The 15,603-nt window shown below is 39.6% G+C and overlaps 3 protein-coding genes across 3 annotated transcripts in view; all 3 read left to right on the top strand.

Annotated features, from left to right (window-relative positions):
• On the top strand, positions 1 to 1,013 carry LOC149034808 (lactadherin-like). Its single transcript, XM_089194912.1, has 2 exons — positions 1 to 309; positions 864 to 1,013. Exons 1-2 carry the CDS (start codon positions 1 to 3, stop codon positions 1,011 to 1,013), a joined length of 459 nt encoding a protein of 152 aa, XP_089051038.1.
• Positions 1,014 to 1,783: 770 nt separating this feature from the next.
• Positions 1,784 to 4,110, top strand: LOC113686789 (EGF-like repeat and discoidin I-like domain-containing protein 3). Its single transcript, XM_027204460.2, has 5 exons — positions 1,784 to 2,098; positions 2,301 to 2,439; positions 2,741 to 3,072; positions 3,351 to 3,489; positions 3,752 to 4,110. The coding sequence occupies exons 1-5, from the start codon at positions 1,784 to 1,786 to the stop codon at positions 4,108 to 4,110; spliced, it is 1,284 nt and encodes a 427-aa protein (XP_027060261.2).
• A 708-nt stretch (positions 4,111 to 4,818) lies between these two features.
• Positions 4,819 to 15,603, top strand: part of LOC113686785 (uncharacterized) — a 43,747-nt gene continuing 32,962 nt past the window's right edge. The window contains exons 1-14 of the mRNA XM_089194449.1: positions 4,819 to 4,946; positions 6,021 to 6,174; positions 6,247 to 6,413; positions 6,611 to 6,767; positions 7,452 to 7,624; positions 8,496 to 9,128; positions 9,483 to 9,711; positions 10,023 to 10,378; positions 11,251 to 11,487; positions 12,467 to 12,694; positions 13,114 to 13,434; positions 14,067 to 14,371; positions 14,478 to 14,592; positions 15,019 to 15,387. Of these exons, the coding sequence (XP_089050575.1) occupies positions 4,919 to 4,946; positions 6,021 to 6,174; positions 6,247 to 6,413; positions 6,611 to 6,767; positions 7,452 to 7,624; positions 8,496 to 9,128; positions 9,483 to 9,711; positions 10,023 to 10,378; positions 11,251 to 11,487; positions 12,467 to 12,694; positions 13,114 to 13,434; positions 14,067 to 14,371; positions 14,478 to 14,592; positions 15,019 to 15,387 (3,472 nt within the window). The 5' untranslated portion in view covers positions 4,819 to 4,918. The remainder of the gene's footprint in view (positions 4,947 to 6,020; positions 6,175 to 6,246; positions 6,414 to 6,610; positions 6,768 to 7,451; positions 7,625 to 8,495; positions 9,129 to 9,482; positions 9,712 to 10,022; positions 10,379 to 11,250; positions 11,488 to 12,466; positions 12,695 to 13,113; positions 13,435 to 14,066; positions 14,372 to 14,477; positions 14,593 to 15,018; positions 15,388 to 15,603) is intronic.

The raw sequence follows: 15,603 nt of genomic DNA, 5'->3' as shown, positions 1-15,603 counted from the left end.
ATGGAAAACGGTAAAATTCTGGACGGACAAATCAGTGCCTCTTCAGAACACAGCAGCTCTCTTGCCGCTATTCATGGCAGACTGCACTATCAGGGGCCGCAAGGGAACGATGGAGCTTGGGCAGCTTCCACAAATGATTTCCATCAATGGCTCCAGATTGATCTGGGCAGTCAGTTCTTCAAGGTGAAAGGTGTTGCAACACAGAGCAGACAAAACGTGATGCAGTATGTTACGAAATACAAACTGCAGTACAGTAACAACGGCCTTAATTTTAAGTTCTATAGGGAAGAAGGTAGCTACGAAAACAAGGTACGATTAAAGGCTCTCTCATAAAAAAGATCGTATTCAATAACGTAACATATTATAACCGATGAGACTGTCCCACTAATAATGCCATGCGTTCATTGATGAGTAGTTCGTGGTGGTTCCACTTGTGTCTTAATTTCAGACATGTGAATTTACCAATCCTCTTCTTTCCTGGATTTGATTAAGAAAACCCCAAGAAATATCTTTATTAGTATATTAATCAAGTCCTAAGTTCCCTGTTATTTGAACATTCAAACGAAATTTCTTTAGAAACACTCTTGAGTGGTATTACTCCATGTGTTAGAGAACGTATTTTGTAACACTCTTTTTTCAAGCTTCAATGAAGGAGATACAGGATCAATCATATAATACTTTGTATTTCCCCGCAGGGTTCTTGCATAAGCTAAATAAAATAATTATGATCTGGCATTACATATTTTAAAAAAATGACTCTTTCAATTTAAATTGGCGACACTAGTGACGTTAGTGCATCATTCCTTTAACACTGAAATCCTTATATGGCTTAATGGTTAACTTTTATCAATTTACCGTTTTAGCTCTTTATTGGAAACATTGACAAGAACAATGTTGTATCACATGACTTAAACCCGCCAATCAGAGCACGCTTTATTCGATTTCAACCTAGAGAATGGTTTAAGCACATATCGATGAGAGTGGAACTCTACGGCTGTCAAGGTATGGTGTGAGATCTCATTCTCATAAGCTGCTGAACACAAACATCTAATGATCTTTTAAACGGTAAATTCATGATTGTAAATACAGTGGACTGTCTTCATAAAAAAAAACTAGCCTTTAAAACAACCACATTGATAAAAGGAGCACATTTTGTATCGTTTCCTTTCTTTAAAACACCGTAACGCGGCGCTGGGTCTTTCTTTGCTGTTGTTGTTGCTTTTTTTTCAATTAGAGTTTTGTCTTAATAGAGCAGCAACCAAGATAAACGGAAGATGATTCATAGAAATAGCATGAACGAAAGATTTCATCTGCATGCTTGAGGTCCAATCACACCGTTCATGCCGGCAAATGTGTGGTCGAAAAATAGGGGAAAATGGTACTGGGAAGTGCCACAGCAGTACACATGGTCACCAATCTTCAAATTTTGAAAGATTAATGTAAAATGAAATGGTTTGGAAATACACTCCGGGAGCCTGGGAATAACATCACCTTTTCTGTCCTCGAATGGAATCTACAGGGTTCCAGAGGAACAGGCTGTCCAAAGCAGTTTAGGAGGCACACTTTTCAAGATGAACTCGACAAAAATAACATCACTTGGAGAGAGGCGGAAAGAACGACCAAAAATAGAATGCCTTGCACTCCACAGCAGGAGCGAAGATGTTCTAATTTTATCTACTGAGATAAGCGCAAGGAGGGGTACCCAAGAGCTTTACTAGCGTCATCTATGATCTTAAATCATGTTTGTTTTTTCAAACTTTCAGTGTGTCGAGATGGTCTTGGTATGGAAAGTGGTGCAATAACTGGCGGCCAGATCAGTGCTTCTTCTGAATGGGATGCGAATCATTCTGCTGCACAAGGCAGATTAAACCTTCAACCCAGCAACGACTTTCAAGGATGTTGGTCAGCTGCCTTAAACGATGGGAATCAGTGGTTAAAGGTCGATCTGGGAACTGTCTACATAGCTGTCACTCGTGTGGCAACACAGGGAAGAAATGGTACTAGCTATCGTCAGTGGGTGACTAAGTACAAACTTCAGTATAGTGACGACGGCGAAAACTTCAAATACTACACGGAAGAAGGACAAAATACTCACAAGGTGAGACACATCATTGCAGTTTTCAATTTAAAGTCAAAGGAAATGAAGGATTGCATTGATTTTTCTCTGTGCAACCACTCTCAGCCAATCGCCATATGCGCATAACTGAAAATCAATAGCGACTTGCTCATTGGTGACAGTTTCTGGCGCTGTAGGGAATTGTGCTTTTCCATTTAGTTTTCATCTCACTTTGTTACTTCAGGTATTTACTGGAAACACAGACCGCGATACAGTTGTGTCACGTGATTTATATCCACCAATCAGGGTTCGTTACATTCGATTTCGACCTGTTTCCTGGGAAGGTCACATATCCATGAGGGTGGAACTCTATGGCTGTCAAGGTAATGTACCGATTGGCTAACGTGGAAATAATATAAACTATTTCGAAGTATGGGAGGCAATCCCTGACCCCCTAGTTACTTCATATTCCTACTCATTCCTTTTCGAAAAGAAAAACAAGGCAAAACATATAACTACAGCTGGCACTGAGCTGGCTTGTGAAGTTGCAAAGAACTAACCGTGAATTTCCCAAAGCGCACCTCCCCAGCTCCAAGATCAAATCAGCATAAGTGTTCTATAAAGCCTTTAAAAATGCATTAACACCAACGTTTTGTTATCAATTTTACCAACCTGATTGTCTAGAGTGTCAAGAGTCATTAGGAGTGGAGACTAAAAAAATTCCTGACGATCAGCTTACTGCTTCATCGAAGCTGAATGACAATCTAGCTCCTAAATTTGGAAGACTCTACCTGGAAGAAAAGCGGCCTCGTCAGGAAGGTTCTTGGGCGGCTTTACACAATAATACCAACCAGTGGCTTCAGGTTGATGTGGGGTCATACTATGTTAAAGTAACACGCGTGGCAACACAAGGACGAAATGGCAGCGACCAATGGGTGACTCAATACAGACTGCAGTATGGTGATGATTTAGCAAACTTGCAGCGCTACAAGGAATACAATCAAGACATTGAAAAGGTGAGCAGGCACAGTTATGACTGGATTCGATACCAAATTTTCAAAGGCAAGATTATAAGAAATGCGTGGGATAATTTTAGGAGAATCGATCTCAGAAGTGAAAAAGCTATTAGTTTGCCGCTTTCTCGCTTATTTTTAAGCATTTTGTTTAGGTATCACAAGATGTGAGCGAGCGGGGAAAATGGGTATTAACAAGAATTGATATCGCAGAAAAGTACCTTCAATATTTCCTCTTCTCCTTTAAAGGAACCCATTTTACAGCGTTCTCTCTTACGTAGGTTTTCGATGGAAACACAGACGCTGACACTGTTGTATCACATGACCTAGTTCCACCAATAAGAGCTCGCTATGTCCGTTTTCTCCCAGGAGGTTGGCATATTCATATATCAATGAGAGTGGATTTATATGGATGCGAAGGTATTTTACAAAGGTCTAAATTTCGTTGCTCCTTAAAGAACACTGTAATTATATTCGTAGAATACTACTATGATATTCACACAAAGTTCGTTTGACTCCCCAAGAAACCTTCAACGATAGCTCAGTCGACCAAACACATTGGAATTTTTTTTTTTTGCGTCTCAAGGGATCGGTGATCAATGTGAAATTTTTAACCTCAACCATTTTTGTGATCACAAAAATACTGTCAGCATAACTGCACTATTAAATTGTCCATCCACAGAATGTCAAGAAGCTCTTGGAATGGAAAATGGCGTAATCCTCGATGAAAAAATTACTGCTTCCTCTCAGTATGCTGAGAGGAATGGCCCAGCTCAGGCACGACTTTACATTGAAAACACATTCGGGACAGGAGGTTGGCTGCCAACCCTTCAGGATGCCAATCCATGGCTCCAGATTGACTTGGTCAGTCAATACCGAGTAACACGTGTCGCTACTCAAGGTCGCTATTATGATGTATTATCAATATGGGTAATAAAGTACAAGCTGGCATACAGCAGCGAGGGAGAATACCTCCTCAAATACTACAAGGAAGAGGGCCAAACAACTGAGAAGGTGAAAATCTTCATGGCTATCTTTTAAATGAATGATGAACCTTTCTCAAAACAATTGAACAAAATTGAAAAATATATCCTAGGGAAAATATTATCCTGGTAGGGAGGTAGGCGATCATAGTACTAACTGAAAATTTCAGCCATTATGAAACGTCTGCACATGTGCGAACGTTTTAATGGCGCGAAGGGTTTCAGAACAAAGTGGTCTCACTGGAGGCATAAACAATCACATAGGCCTGTGACTCGAGCTGTTTGAAAATAACTTGAAGCTGTGATAGATTTCCTCAAGCGAAACAGAGGGGGTAGCACCAAACCGCGTTAAATCAGCGACAGAAACGCAGTAACCGTCAAAATTAAAGAAAGCTTGAAAGGAAGATACGATTAAGGCCTTGAGCTACTGCACTTCTTTTTTTATTCAAGCTTTCGCCGATCTACGGTATATCGTCAAGGAATGTATAAGAAATTTTCCGCAATGCGTGATACAAAAGATAAATAGGTGATACGAGTCGGATCACCCCTGTCAATGAAATTGCTACCAAAGGACAATTTGTAATGTTTGTTAGGAGATAGTTCAATACAACCGGTTCTTTTTTCAAGCAACCAGCAGGAAAATTTTGGATAAAGCATTAAGCATGTGCTGGTCACGAATTCTTGTTATTGTGTCCACAATTTACATTTCTTTTAAGTGATGATTTCGCTATTTTTTACTTTAATCATAAACAAAGGAATTTGATGCAAACACAGACAAGAACACTGTTGTCTTCCACGAGTTATACCCAGGAATCACCGCACGTTACATACGTTTTTACCCAACACAATATAAAACTAAGGTCTCAATGAGAGTGGAGCTTTACGGATGTCCAGGTACTGTACAGAACGGTTCTTTTATATGAGGAACATAATTATACAGGCATTTTGATTGGTTATTACTTGTGATCCTTTGGAAGACATACGCAAAAATGACATTAACATTTAAATGGATTCCGTGTTGCCGTGCGCCTGTTTATCAATAAACCATAGAGAAGCTCAGATTAAGAACATCTACAATCTATTATTGAACAGCCGGATGGCAAAATGCAATCTTGTTGTTTAGTGTCATCCACTTCAGTTTCAGTTTTACAAAAACTCATGTTGCCGTCCGTCATTTCTGTAATAAATCACAGAAAACGTCAAGATATGGAAAGAACAAATTAGTGGTACACGAGGTACAGCCGCATATTCATCATGACGCCTACTTTGATCGGCTACTAAACAGACACACGGCGAGATACGTAATAATTTAAAGAATAACGAAGCAACATTTTGTTATTGGTGACCTAATCTATGCGTTTGTCCTCTAACAGATTATAGAAATAACCAATCAAAATGCGATTCTCACTTCGTATTATCTTACGATTGAATATATTTGCAAAGCCACCGAGAAAAAGATCAATTGATTATTGGCCGAAAGAAATGAATGGCTAAGCACTGATTAGGAATGAAGGCTTAGCCACTGTCTTTTATGTTATTCTTTAAATCTCAGCCATCGCTGTCAGTGGCACTTGAGTAATCGGTATAATAACTAGACAAAGTTGAAGTTAAAAACTTTGTGTCACACCTTTCAAGTCTGTCCAATACCCAGTGACTGAGACGATTGGAAATAACGTTTGCCGATACGTTCGAATCGACGTGAAGATCGATTAACGACCGGTAGTCGAATCGTATAATGCATATTATTGGTAGGTCTTAGAATATATGGTGAGAGTTGTGGGTATAGGGTACCCTTTACGACTCGTACACGTCACACTTTACAGGAGTATTAGAAAACACTCACACCTATGGCACACTGACGAAGCGTCGTTCGGATGACCTTACGTTATCTAAATGAAAAAATTTTATGTATTAACTCGTTATCTGTTGAAGACCATGACGGTTATATGATTGCTTCATTATTTCAAGATTGTCAAGTGGTAGCGTATTACTCAATTAAAAGTCCCAGATATCCCAAAGATTATCCAGGAAATATGGACTGTGTCTACGAAATTCCCATTCTTCATTACAAGGCCCTGACATTCACCTTTCAAGATTTTCACCTTGAGGAAAGTTCGTTTTGGTAAGTACAAACGCAGAGGTTGCGGTGAACCAGCATTTTTAAAGTTTAAACTCTAATCCTTTTCTTCTGTAGTTCTACAGATTACCTGAAGATCTCTAATGAGAAAAACCAAACATTTGGCACGTTCTGCGGGCAAATCGCATCACAGGCTATCACTGTGACTGGGGAAAAAGCAATCGTTGCATTCCACTCGGATTACGCTCTTCAAAGAAAAGGATTTCGGATATACTTCACAGCAAGTTAGTTATTATTTAACCTCATTTTCAAGTTTCTATTTTAAAATGTGTGGTCGCAGGAAGCGAAAACGTCAAAGTAGAATGTAAGGCCTAAACAATGGAGGTTTAACAAGGGATCTCAAACTGAAAATCTCGCCGCCAGGTGATCGCTTTCCCGTTTTTAATTATCTGAGTAGTTTCCTTGGTTTATTATCTTTCAGTCTGTGAGCCAGTCGTGAAAAATACATTGAGAAGTCCTGGATATCCAAGTAACTACACAGGAAGACATGATTGTGTTTATAAAATTCCTATTCCAAGACGCAGTGCGATGAATATTTCCTTTATCGATTTTTCCTTGGAGTTTCATAATTCTTGCAGGTAACTGTAGTTTGTTGGGTTGTCAATGAACAAGAAGCCTATGTAGGAGTATGAGAAACAAGCTCGTGATTTTCACATCCAAGGAGTAATCCATCAATCCATCGAACCCTCCGCCCGTCCGCTCGTTCTTCCACACGTCTTTCCGTCAATTCATTCATCCATCCATAGTTCTTTCTTTCTTTCATCCTTTCTTTCTTTCAGTCAGTCAGTTAATCAATAAATATAAATCAATCAATAATCAATCGATCCAACGACCGTTCAGTTAAATCAGCGTTGCGAAAATCATTTCGCTTATCAGAATTCATCGGCATTTTCTTCAATCGCATCAATCAATATGAAGAATAGAAAGACGTAAACTCCCTCTTACAGAACTGCAAAATTTTCAAAAACCTTCATCAAGGCTTAAACCCGGATCTTTTGGTCCACATTCCTGCCAGCTGATAATTGGGCCACAGATGTCGTTCTGAACCTAGAAAAGTGATAAGGAACTAGCAAAAGGAGTTCGGAGCAACAATGCACATCTGGGCTCAAAATCACCGTTAGGAATACATTGTAATGGTGTTACAATATGATCGGGATCACGCTCAATTAGAGATAATTTAAAACGTCAGAAGCTCCTTGGGCCTGCATAAACGTTAATAAAGTCTTTCTAAGGGTAAAACCGTCTTCTTTACTTCTTTGTAGCTACGATTATCTAACGATTGCTAATGATACCAATCATGTTTTTGGAAAGTTCTGTGGCGAGAAGACTGGGAAAACGTTTATTGTAACTGGTCGGTTTCTACTCATCACATTCCACACAGACTACGTTGTAGAAAGCAGAGGATTTGACATAAACTTCAACCCCGTACCTCTCGGTGAGTCTTTTCATTAGATAGGTCACCGAAAATCGTAAACTCACTTGTTTTCTCTATTGCTAATAAAGAATCTATTGAAAGTGAAATGTGATCATCGCAGTAAATTTTCCAATTTAAGCAATTGGAAAGAAGAAGCCTGAAAAAAATCAGGGCTTTTTCAGGCTTCTTCTTTCCAATTGCTTAAATTGGAGAATTTACTGCGATGATCACATTTCACTTTCATCTACAATCGCAGTACAAATATGAATTATTTCATATAAAACTTCACAAAGAATCTATTATTGAACGCAAAAATCGTCGCCTCCTTATCTGGAGTTGGAGTTGCTTTGGAAATCACAAGTATACTCCCTTCGGGTAAGAAAATGGAGTGCAGGGCCTTTTAAAACATGAAGATTGCCGTCATTGCATGGCCAGAAATTAGCACCCTTAAATTCACAACTAATATCCACATGATCTTTGATCCTCTATCAAGAACAACGCGTCAAGCGAGTCACAATTAATTAGACGCCGGACTTCGCAACGAGCCACCTGTCGATATTTTTCATGATGCGTGAAACTTCCCTCATCTCGAACATAACCATTAAGACACAAAGAACACGAAAAGGAAAAAAAAACACCATAAAAACAAGATCAGCTGAATATGGAGAAGATTACAATTGGTTGCAGACAAAGAATTTGATAAATTGATACTAAAATATTCCAAGATGCATAACTGAGAGGTTGCCATTTTCGAGAGTAGTTCTACCATGTATTAGCACCCATTACGGCGCCTCAGTCATTCAGTACAGTGCACTGCTAAATAAAGGACTCCCTTTTACATAGTAAGACCTATATTTTTCATTCCTAAATTTGTTCGTCTTTAATTCGGTAGTTCATGGACGCGACTGCCTAGATCTGCTTCACAAAGGTTACACCGACAGTGGCGTCTATGGCATTAATCCGGACAGAGGAAGATTCATAACAGTCTTCTGCGACCAGCAAACAAACGGAGGCGGCTGGACTGTCTTGCAGCAACGGTTGGATGGTTCTGTTGACTTTTATCGTAATTGGACTAGCTATAAAAATGGATTTGGAGACTTGACGTCAGAATTTTGGCTGGGAAATGACAACATCCACAAAATAACTTCACAAAGCTCACAGCTATTAATCGAGCTCAAAGACCAAGCCAATTTGACAGCACATGCGTCTTATAATTCTTTTCAAGTTGGTTTGGAAGCTGAGAAGTATGTTGTTAGAGTAACAGAGTTCTCTGGAACAGCAGGGGATTCCTTAGCTGTTCACAACGGAATGATGTTCAGCACGCCGGACTCAGATAATGATGTTCACGATCCTTATGCTTGTGCACAAAAATACACAGGGGCTTGGTGGTACAAAGAATGCCATCAATCAAATCTAAATGGTCGATATGGAAAAAATGAATATGCCGAGGGTGTTATCTGGTATCACTGGAAAGGATATTATCATTCACTCAAGGAATCCTCAATGAAAGTCAAACCTCGTCGAGGTAACATCGAAAAACATTGCTTGTTTGGGGTTTATTTGTATATACAACCCCTAGGCCTAAGTTTAAAGACTTAAGAGGCTTTAGACAGCAACGAACACCTAAGGGCTCAAGAAACATTTCTAACCGGAGGGAATCTTTTCACCTGAATATTTTTTGTATTTCCCTCCCTTAGGCTTAAATGATTTAGAAAAAGTTCAGTATAAAATCCATTGCGATATAAAAAAACTTAAAACATTAGGAATAATGCAAACCTATGCGATCGAACACCAGTGGTACATTATATTCAACAACTATTCACCAACGTGGAGGTGGCTAGTGGTGAATATTTAGTCATCTTCCTTTGGTCATTTACAGAACGTCAATGGACGTACGAGCTGATCTTTAGCGGGGAGTCATCAGACTACGTGCTGCTCCCCTACATCACTGACCTTCAAGATGCTACAGCTTGTTGGTGGATGAAGACCGAAAAAACTCCAGGCTGGTCAACAGTTTTCTCGCTTCATAACTTTAAAAATGAAAGTCTCCTGAGCTTCTCCTTTCATGACAACGGCAGCTATTCTTTTCACGTGCATAGTGAACAGAAGTGAGTGGATAGGTCTGCTTTCATGATTATTTCGCAAGGGATGTCAATTTTTTATCCTTTAGCGTACAACGCTGTCTAAAACTAATCATTGGTTCGCAGTGCAAACGATTATCTTCGAATATCGCTTTTCTTCTCTCTCAGATATATCAGTAAAATTAAATTGCATTATACTAAACCCGAGTTCAACCGCAACCTAACACAATAGCTTGGAATTGAATCGTTACGCAGAACCCGCATAAATACTTACCATTCCATAAAATCATTATTTAATTTTAAACAAAATCTCAGATAAATTATTTTCACATGTTCAGTATCTTTAACGTGCAAGATGAAGTCCTTTCAGATGGTCTTTGGCATCACATGTGCATCGCAAGGTCCTACTCGGATGGCAAATGGACATTTTACTCTGACGGCGTAGAGAAATTGGAAGGTGTAGATCTGGGGACTGACTATAGCACTGAAAAAGGGTTCATGATCATTGGGAAATTCCGAGGCGATATGAGCAGATTTAACATGTGGGACGAGTACATCGATGATGTTTCCCGGATTGAAAAAATAGCGCATGCATGCTCGTCTATAACCGGAAATGTCGTACCATGGTCAGAGGTTTATCTATGGCGTAGAGGAACTGTCCTCAAAGAGAATACTTCTGTTTGCAACTTCTTCGGTGAGAGTTATAAATTAAAGGAGAAAACAACTGACCATGTCTTACGAGCATATTGCTCAGGATACTGCTACATGTTAGCTCAGCAGTTTTTTTCTTCCCTCCATCAGAGGAATGACTCCGTCTGGTCACCATTCCTTTCCTTCCTATTGACTGTCAACTTCGTTGGTGGCAACATGATTTCTCGCGCACTACGGTGTTAAAAAGCATAAGAAAATTTTTCAAAGACACCGAAATTGCAGTTTGTAGTCTTTAAAATTTTTACAAGTGCTTATTTGCAACAAATTGCTCGAGAAATCATGTTGTTTCTTGGTAATAATTTACATGAAATACGCATCACAGTAAGTCAAGCCGGACGAAACTTTGGCAGCGCTCGCTATTTAAAATTTTGACTCGTGTTACAACTTTGCATTCGTGTTGCAGGAAAAATGCAATCGTTTTCAGCCAATTAGACGCACGCTTTTTTCCCATGTATATCATTAAAAAGTAAAAGCAACTTACAAGATATGTATGTCCACTATAAGACATTCACCTTCAAGGTTTGTGTCATTACAAATCGAAACTATGTTGCATCAAGGTAACTAAGTAATATCATCTGAGCAGAAAACGTAAATTGGCCGCCGTAAAGAGTTTCAATTCTGGCAGTTCTAGCATTACCCATTCTTCAGGAGCGATGAAAGAAGGGCTAGCGCTCGAAACGTCAGCTTTATTCCTTTTTACGGTGGCCAATTTACGTTATCAACTCAGTTGGTATATATGATACTGAATCATCCTGTTATACCCTCCTTCATTCATTTACGGTACATCAAGCCAGGCATTTATGCCAATACGTTTCCTACTGATATAACCGTTATGTTTTCTGTTTTCTTCCTCAGAAGTCGCCCACTGGGATTTTAGAAGACGCGGCGCCTCTAATTCCAGAATGACATACGACCTTCTCTCCTCAACGTCAGGGGTCTTTAACAAACATGGCTTTAACAGAGTGAAAGGCATAGCGAGCTTACAAGTCTACGAGAACTTGGCCGTGAGCGTCGATGTTCAATCAGAATGCCTTGGTAATCCGAGTCTTTGTCATCAAGGACTTTCCCTTGGCTTTTGGTTGCGTCACAAGCGTAAGTACGAGGTCTCTCGGTTGCTTGTCCTTTTAAATTTATAATTAAAATGGATGGGAAAGCGTCCTTGACAGATCAAGATTTTTTGTTACAACAGCAAAGAAGCAGAACCATGTTACTCATCCCTTTTTTTGCTTTTTGAGGTAACAAAAGAGCTTTGCGGAAATTAATTCGGCTCCAGAGGGTAAAACAAGAATTCTAAACATATGAACTTTCTTAGTGTTTTGTTAACAATTTGCGGCAAATTCGTGCATTCTCAGTCATGCAGGGCCAGGTTGTTCAAAGCTGGGTTAAGATAACCAGGGTTAGTCTGAAATCTGATTTCAGGTCTAAAGGCTGTAAAATGAAATTCAGTCGAATTCTTTCAGTCTAGAGTATGAATATTTGACGCTTTAAATAGAATACTGAAAATTATCCCAAAAAGGCCTTTGAGTAAAGGAATAAAGAAACCCAGATTAAAATTTAACCCTGGGTTAGCGCTAATCGGCCTTCGAACAACTGGGCCCAGGGTTATTCAAACTGCGCACATACCTTGCTAGCAAAGGTGCAATGTTAACTGGTATACAGCCCTTGTCTTATGGCAAACACAGAGCGCAATCCTGAATTACATTCATAGAAGAAGTATGGATGTAGAAAATACGCTAGAAAGGAAGCATTAAGTGTTGATGATAGTATTAAAGATGAAAGAGCGATAGGAATTTTTCAAATAAAATTAGGGCCTTCTCAGCTGTATTTCCCCTTTTCCTAAATAAACATGCCTGCTTAATACTTCTTTCCACTTCTTAACCTGGGATGGACTGACCTTTCAATCAGGGGAAGTAGAACTACTCCAAGTCGCTTCATACTCCGAAAACGGAATACGCTTTCGCGTTATGGGCCACATATCTCGAGTGGGATATCCTGTTACTTTGCAATCTCCCTAGTGTTGTATAATGAGGATAAGTCACGTGGAAATAACAGTTACATTTCAATATTGTAGCACGCTTCATTACAACAATTTCTGGGTATAAAGATGAGTACGATAACGTTCTTGGAAAATGGCTGGACGCTATACTTCCGAAAGAGGGTGCGTGGCTGCGTTGTTTCAAAGCATTTTCCAATTGGAAAGGGTCTAATTTCCACAGTTGCGATGGCTTAGGACCGACTGTGACTTTCATTCGGGTTCAAAAGAACATTTTTGGAGGATTTCTGTACAGTAACTGGGGAGGTGAGTCGAAAAAATTGTCCAACAGACCAACTATAAATTTAACATTCAAAATTAAAACCACACAGCAATGTAAATTGGTACCAGGACAAGAAGCTTTTATTTATTTATTTATTTCATAATTTTGCACGCCCCCATTGGTCACAAACTGTTCCAAATGAAAATGGAGGGAAGAAAATGGGCAAATTCAAATAAATTTATAGTTGTCATCATATAGTGTGAGTGCTCCTGACGGTCATTTTGTACACTGATCAATATATATTTGTGATTCTCCCCTCAGCTGTAATGATCTTACACAGCGGGAAAAATTTTCTAGCGAGTGAGTGGTATGACTCGTTGAAAATTTAAAGGCAGGGACGGCCCTAATAAATATCAATCTTATCGTAGGTCCGTAAGTATATTTTAAAAAATTGTTTTTTCAGGTGCGGACGGTTACTTAAAAAGTAACCATGCATTTATATTCAGCTTGAAAAATTTGCGAGGAATAGCACCTTTTAAGATGGATCTTGAAAGCGATAAATCAGATCACGCAGCGACTCAGAGCAGCACATTTGGACCCATTTTTGGAGAAAATGACATCAACGTCCACTCTTTACCTGCTGGGAGCGCAGAATCCTTCACAAGTCTCAACAACTCGTATAAGCTCCCAAGCAGTCTGGCTCTTAGTATCGAGGAACGAGACTCCCTATTGGCCGGGAGTAAATACTTCATAGTGGATGACTTGGAGGCATTTTATTACGCCGGTATGGCCAAGAATTTAATTTTACGTAAGGTCATAAACACAAAAACAGACATAATTATTTATCTTTATCACCCTGAAAGCTACTTTCAGCGTTATTGATCGAAAAGGGTTCTTTTAGTCACTGAGCGAACATGAACACGTTTATTCTTTGCCGGAGTGCATTTATATGAATGAAAACTTACGAAACTTAGAAGTCTCTTCTAGCATACTAGAGATAAACCCTTAATGAACCTTCTCAATCAATTTGTTAGCTGCGAATACAAGGGATAAAAAATAAAGAAATAATCTGCAGTAAAGTCATATTGTGGCTCTTACTTTTGCTCTATTTACGATGATATGTGATTTGCGCAGAAATTTAACAGGTTCAGTCTTAGGATGGTGCGGCACTACCCATCCAAATCAGAGGTCCGGAAAGGCAGTATCTTGCGTTGAACTGACGTAAATACAGAGGAAGAAGCAACACTGCTGTACAATTATTACTGAAAAACAGAGGTTTATTTTAGCTTACGTCATTGTGAAAAGATAAACGGCGGTTATGTGCAGAGGTGGCAATTTTGGAAGTTGCAATGCTGACACGAGCCATTTGGTAACATTAAGTGTTAAGTCTGCCCTTTTCCTCTCATTTCTTTGTAGCCACTTCTAACGAGCTTGGACTGCGCAAAAGGACGGTTTCTGATTCCCAATTGAGTGCAAGCTCTAGTCTGGACGATAATGAAGCACCAGGACGGCCGGAACACGCCTTCTTCGACAACAATCAGGGTTCATGGTGTTCTTACACTAATGGCGCAAATGAGTGGCTCGAATTGGACCTTGTGACGGATCAGACCATATATGGCGTGGCAGTTCAAGGATCACATGACTCAAACGCTGAAGTCACCTTGTACAAAATAGGCATGCGTCTTGATGGATCGTTGGGTGACTCATGGCTTCATGAAGTGGTTAGTAATTCCCATCTACTGGTGCTTGAAGGAGTTAAGGACTCGATTTCTTCTACGTCTTTTTCATTTGAAACAAAAAAGTTGACATCTCTGTCTTTGTTTGTAGACCTCGAATGGATCTTTGAATTACTTCTATCCAAACAGTTACACTGCACGTTATGTGCGATTCACAGTGATACACGCAAAAACGGCCTCCTGCATGAGAGTGGGCGTATTAAAAGGTTAGTCACAAGAACACGGTTGTCCTTATATACATTTATAAAATGACTGAGATAACGAGCAACCTTATTGGTCAAAAACTTACCTTTTATTGCAGCAGTAGACTCATAGAATATTGACGTTTATCTTATAAAGGCAATTACACCTACTATCGGTTTATCGGTGTAATAAGCCGCGTCGGATGTTGAACGAACAAGAAAGTTTGTATACGTGACGGAAGTGGATTTTTGTTTGTTTGTTTGTTTGCTTCTTGCATTTCTGCCGACTGAGTCAAAGTCGAATCGTGTACAGCATGATAAGAGCTGTAAGAGCTATAACCCTCAGGTACACAAGTTTCACTTGAGAGAAATGCTTCCAGCGATTTACGTAAGTAACTTCGTCGAAGTTCTTTCGTTGTAGTTTTATTATTTTTTTAATTTTTTGTACAGAGTACTGCCTCCCCAACTGGAAATACTTCAGAGGCTCTTGTTATTTTTTCTCAACAACTTCAAAGTCTTGGGAAGCCGCGAAAACCACCTGCGTGGGTTCCTCGGCGAGCTTGGTCAACATTGGATCTAAGAAAGAAAACGATTTCATTGCTGCCAACACAGAGAGCGAAAGGTGGATTGGACTTAAGGAGATTCCAGGGAACAAAATGAACTGGACAAATGATCATACAAATTCTGGGTATGTTGCATGGAAGGCAGGAGAACCTGCTTATGAAGTCACCCGAACCGAGTGTGCCTCTCTCTCGAAAAGTTCTGGAAATTGGTACACAGTAAGCTGTGACAAGGAATTGGATTTCATTTGCGAAAAAGGTAAAATATTTGCTTTCGCTCTGTCTGCAGTAAGAGTTTTAATATTAGGAAACCACGAGGTCGGCATGTTTGAAGAATTCCCCCGCCCCGAAGCCTACGCAGTAAATCAATATGAGCAAAGAGGTTATCGTTGACAACCAGTAATTGGTAATGTTTAGACCCAAGCTGGCGAAGGCGAGAAACAGGCCCCGAGTCAAGAGCCCTCGAGGTTATCGA

Source organism: Pocillopora damicornis, chromosome 14, assembly GCF_964200805.1.
Source record: "Pocillopora damicornis chromosome 14, jaPocDami1.2, whole genome shotgun sequence".
Taxonomy (NCBI): domain Eukaryota; kingdom Metazoa; phylum Cnidaria; class Anthozoa; order Scleractinia; family Pocilloporidae; genus Pocillopora; species Pocillopora damicornis.
The sequence above is the reverse complement of the archived record's forward strand: the minus strand, read 5'-3'. Positions and strand labels throughout refer to the sequence as shown.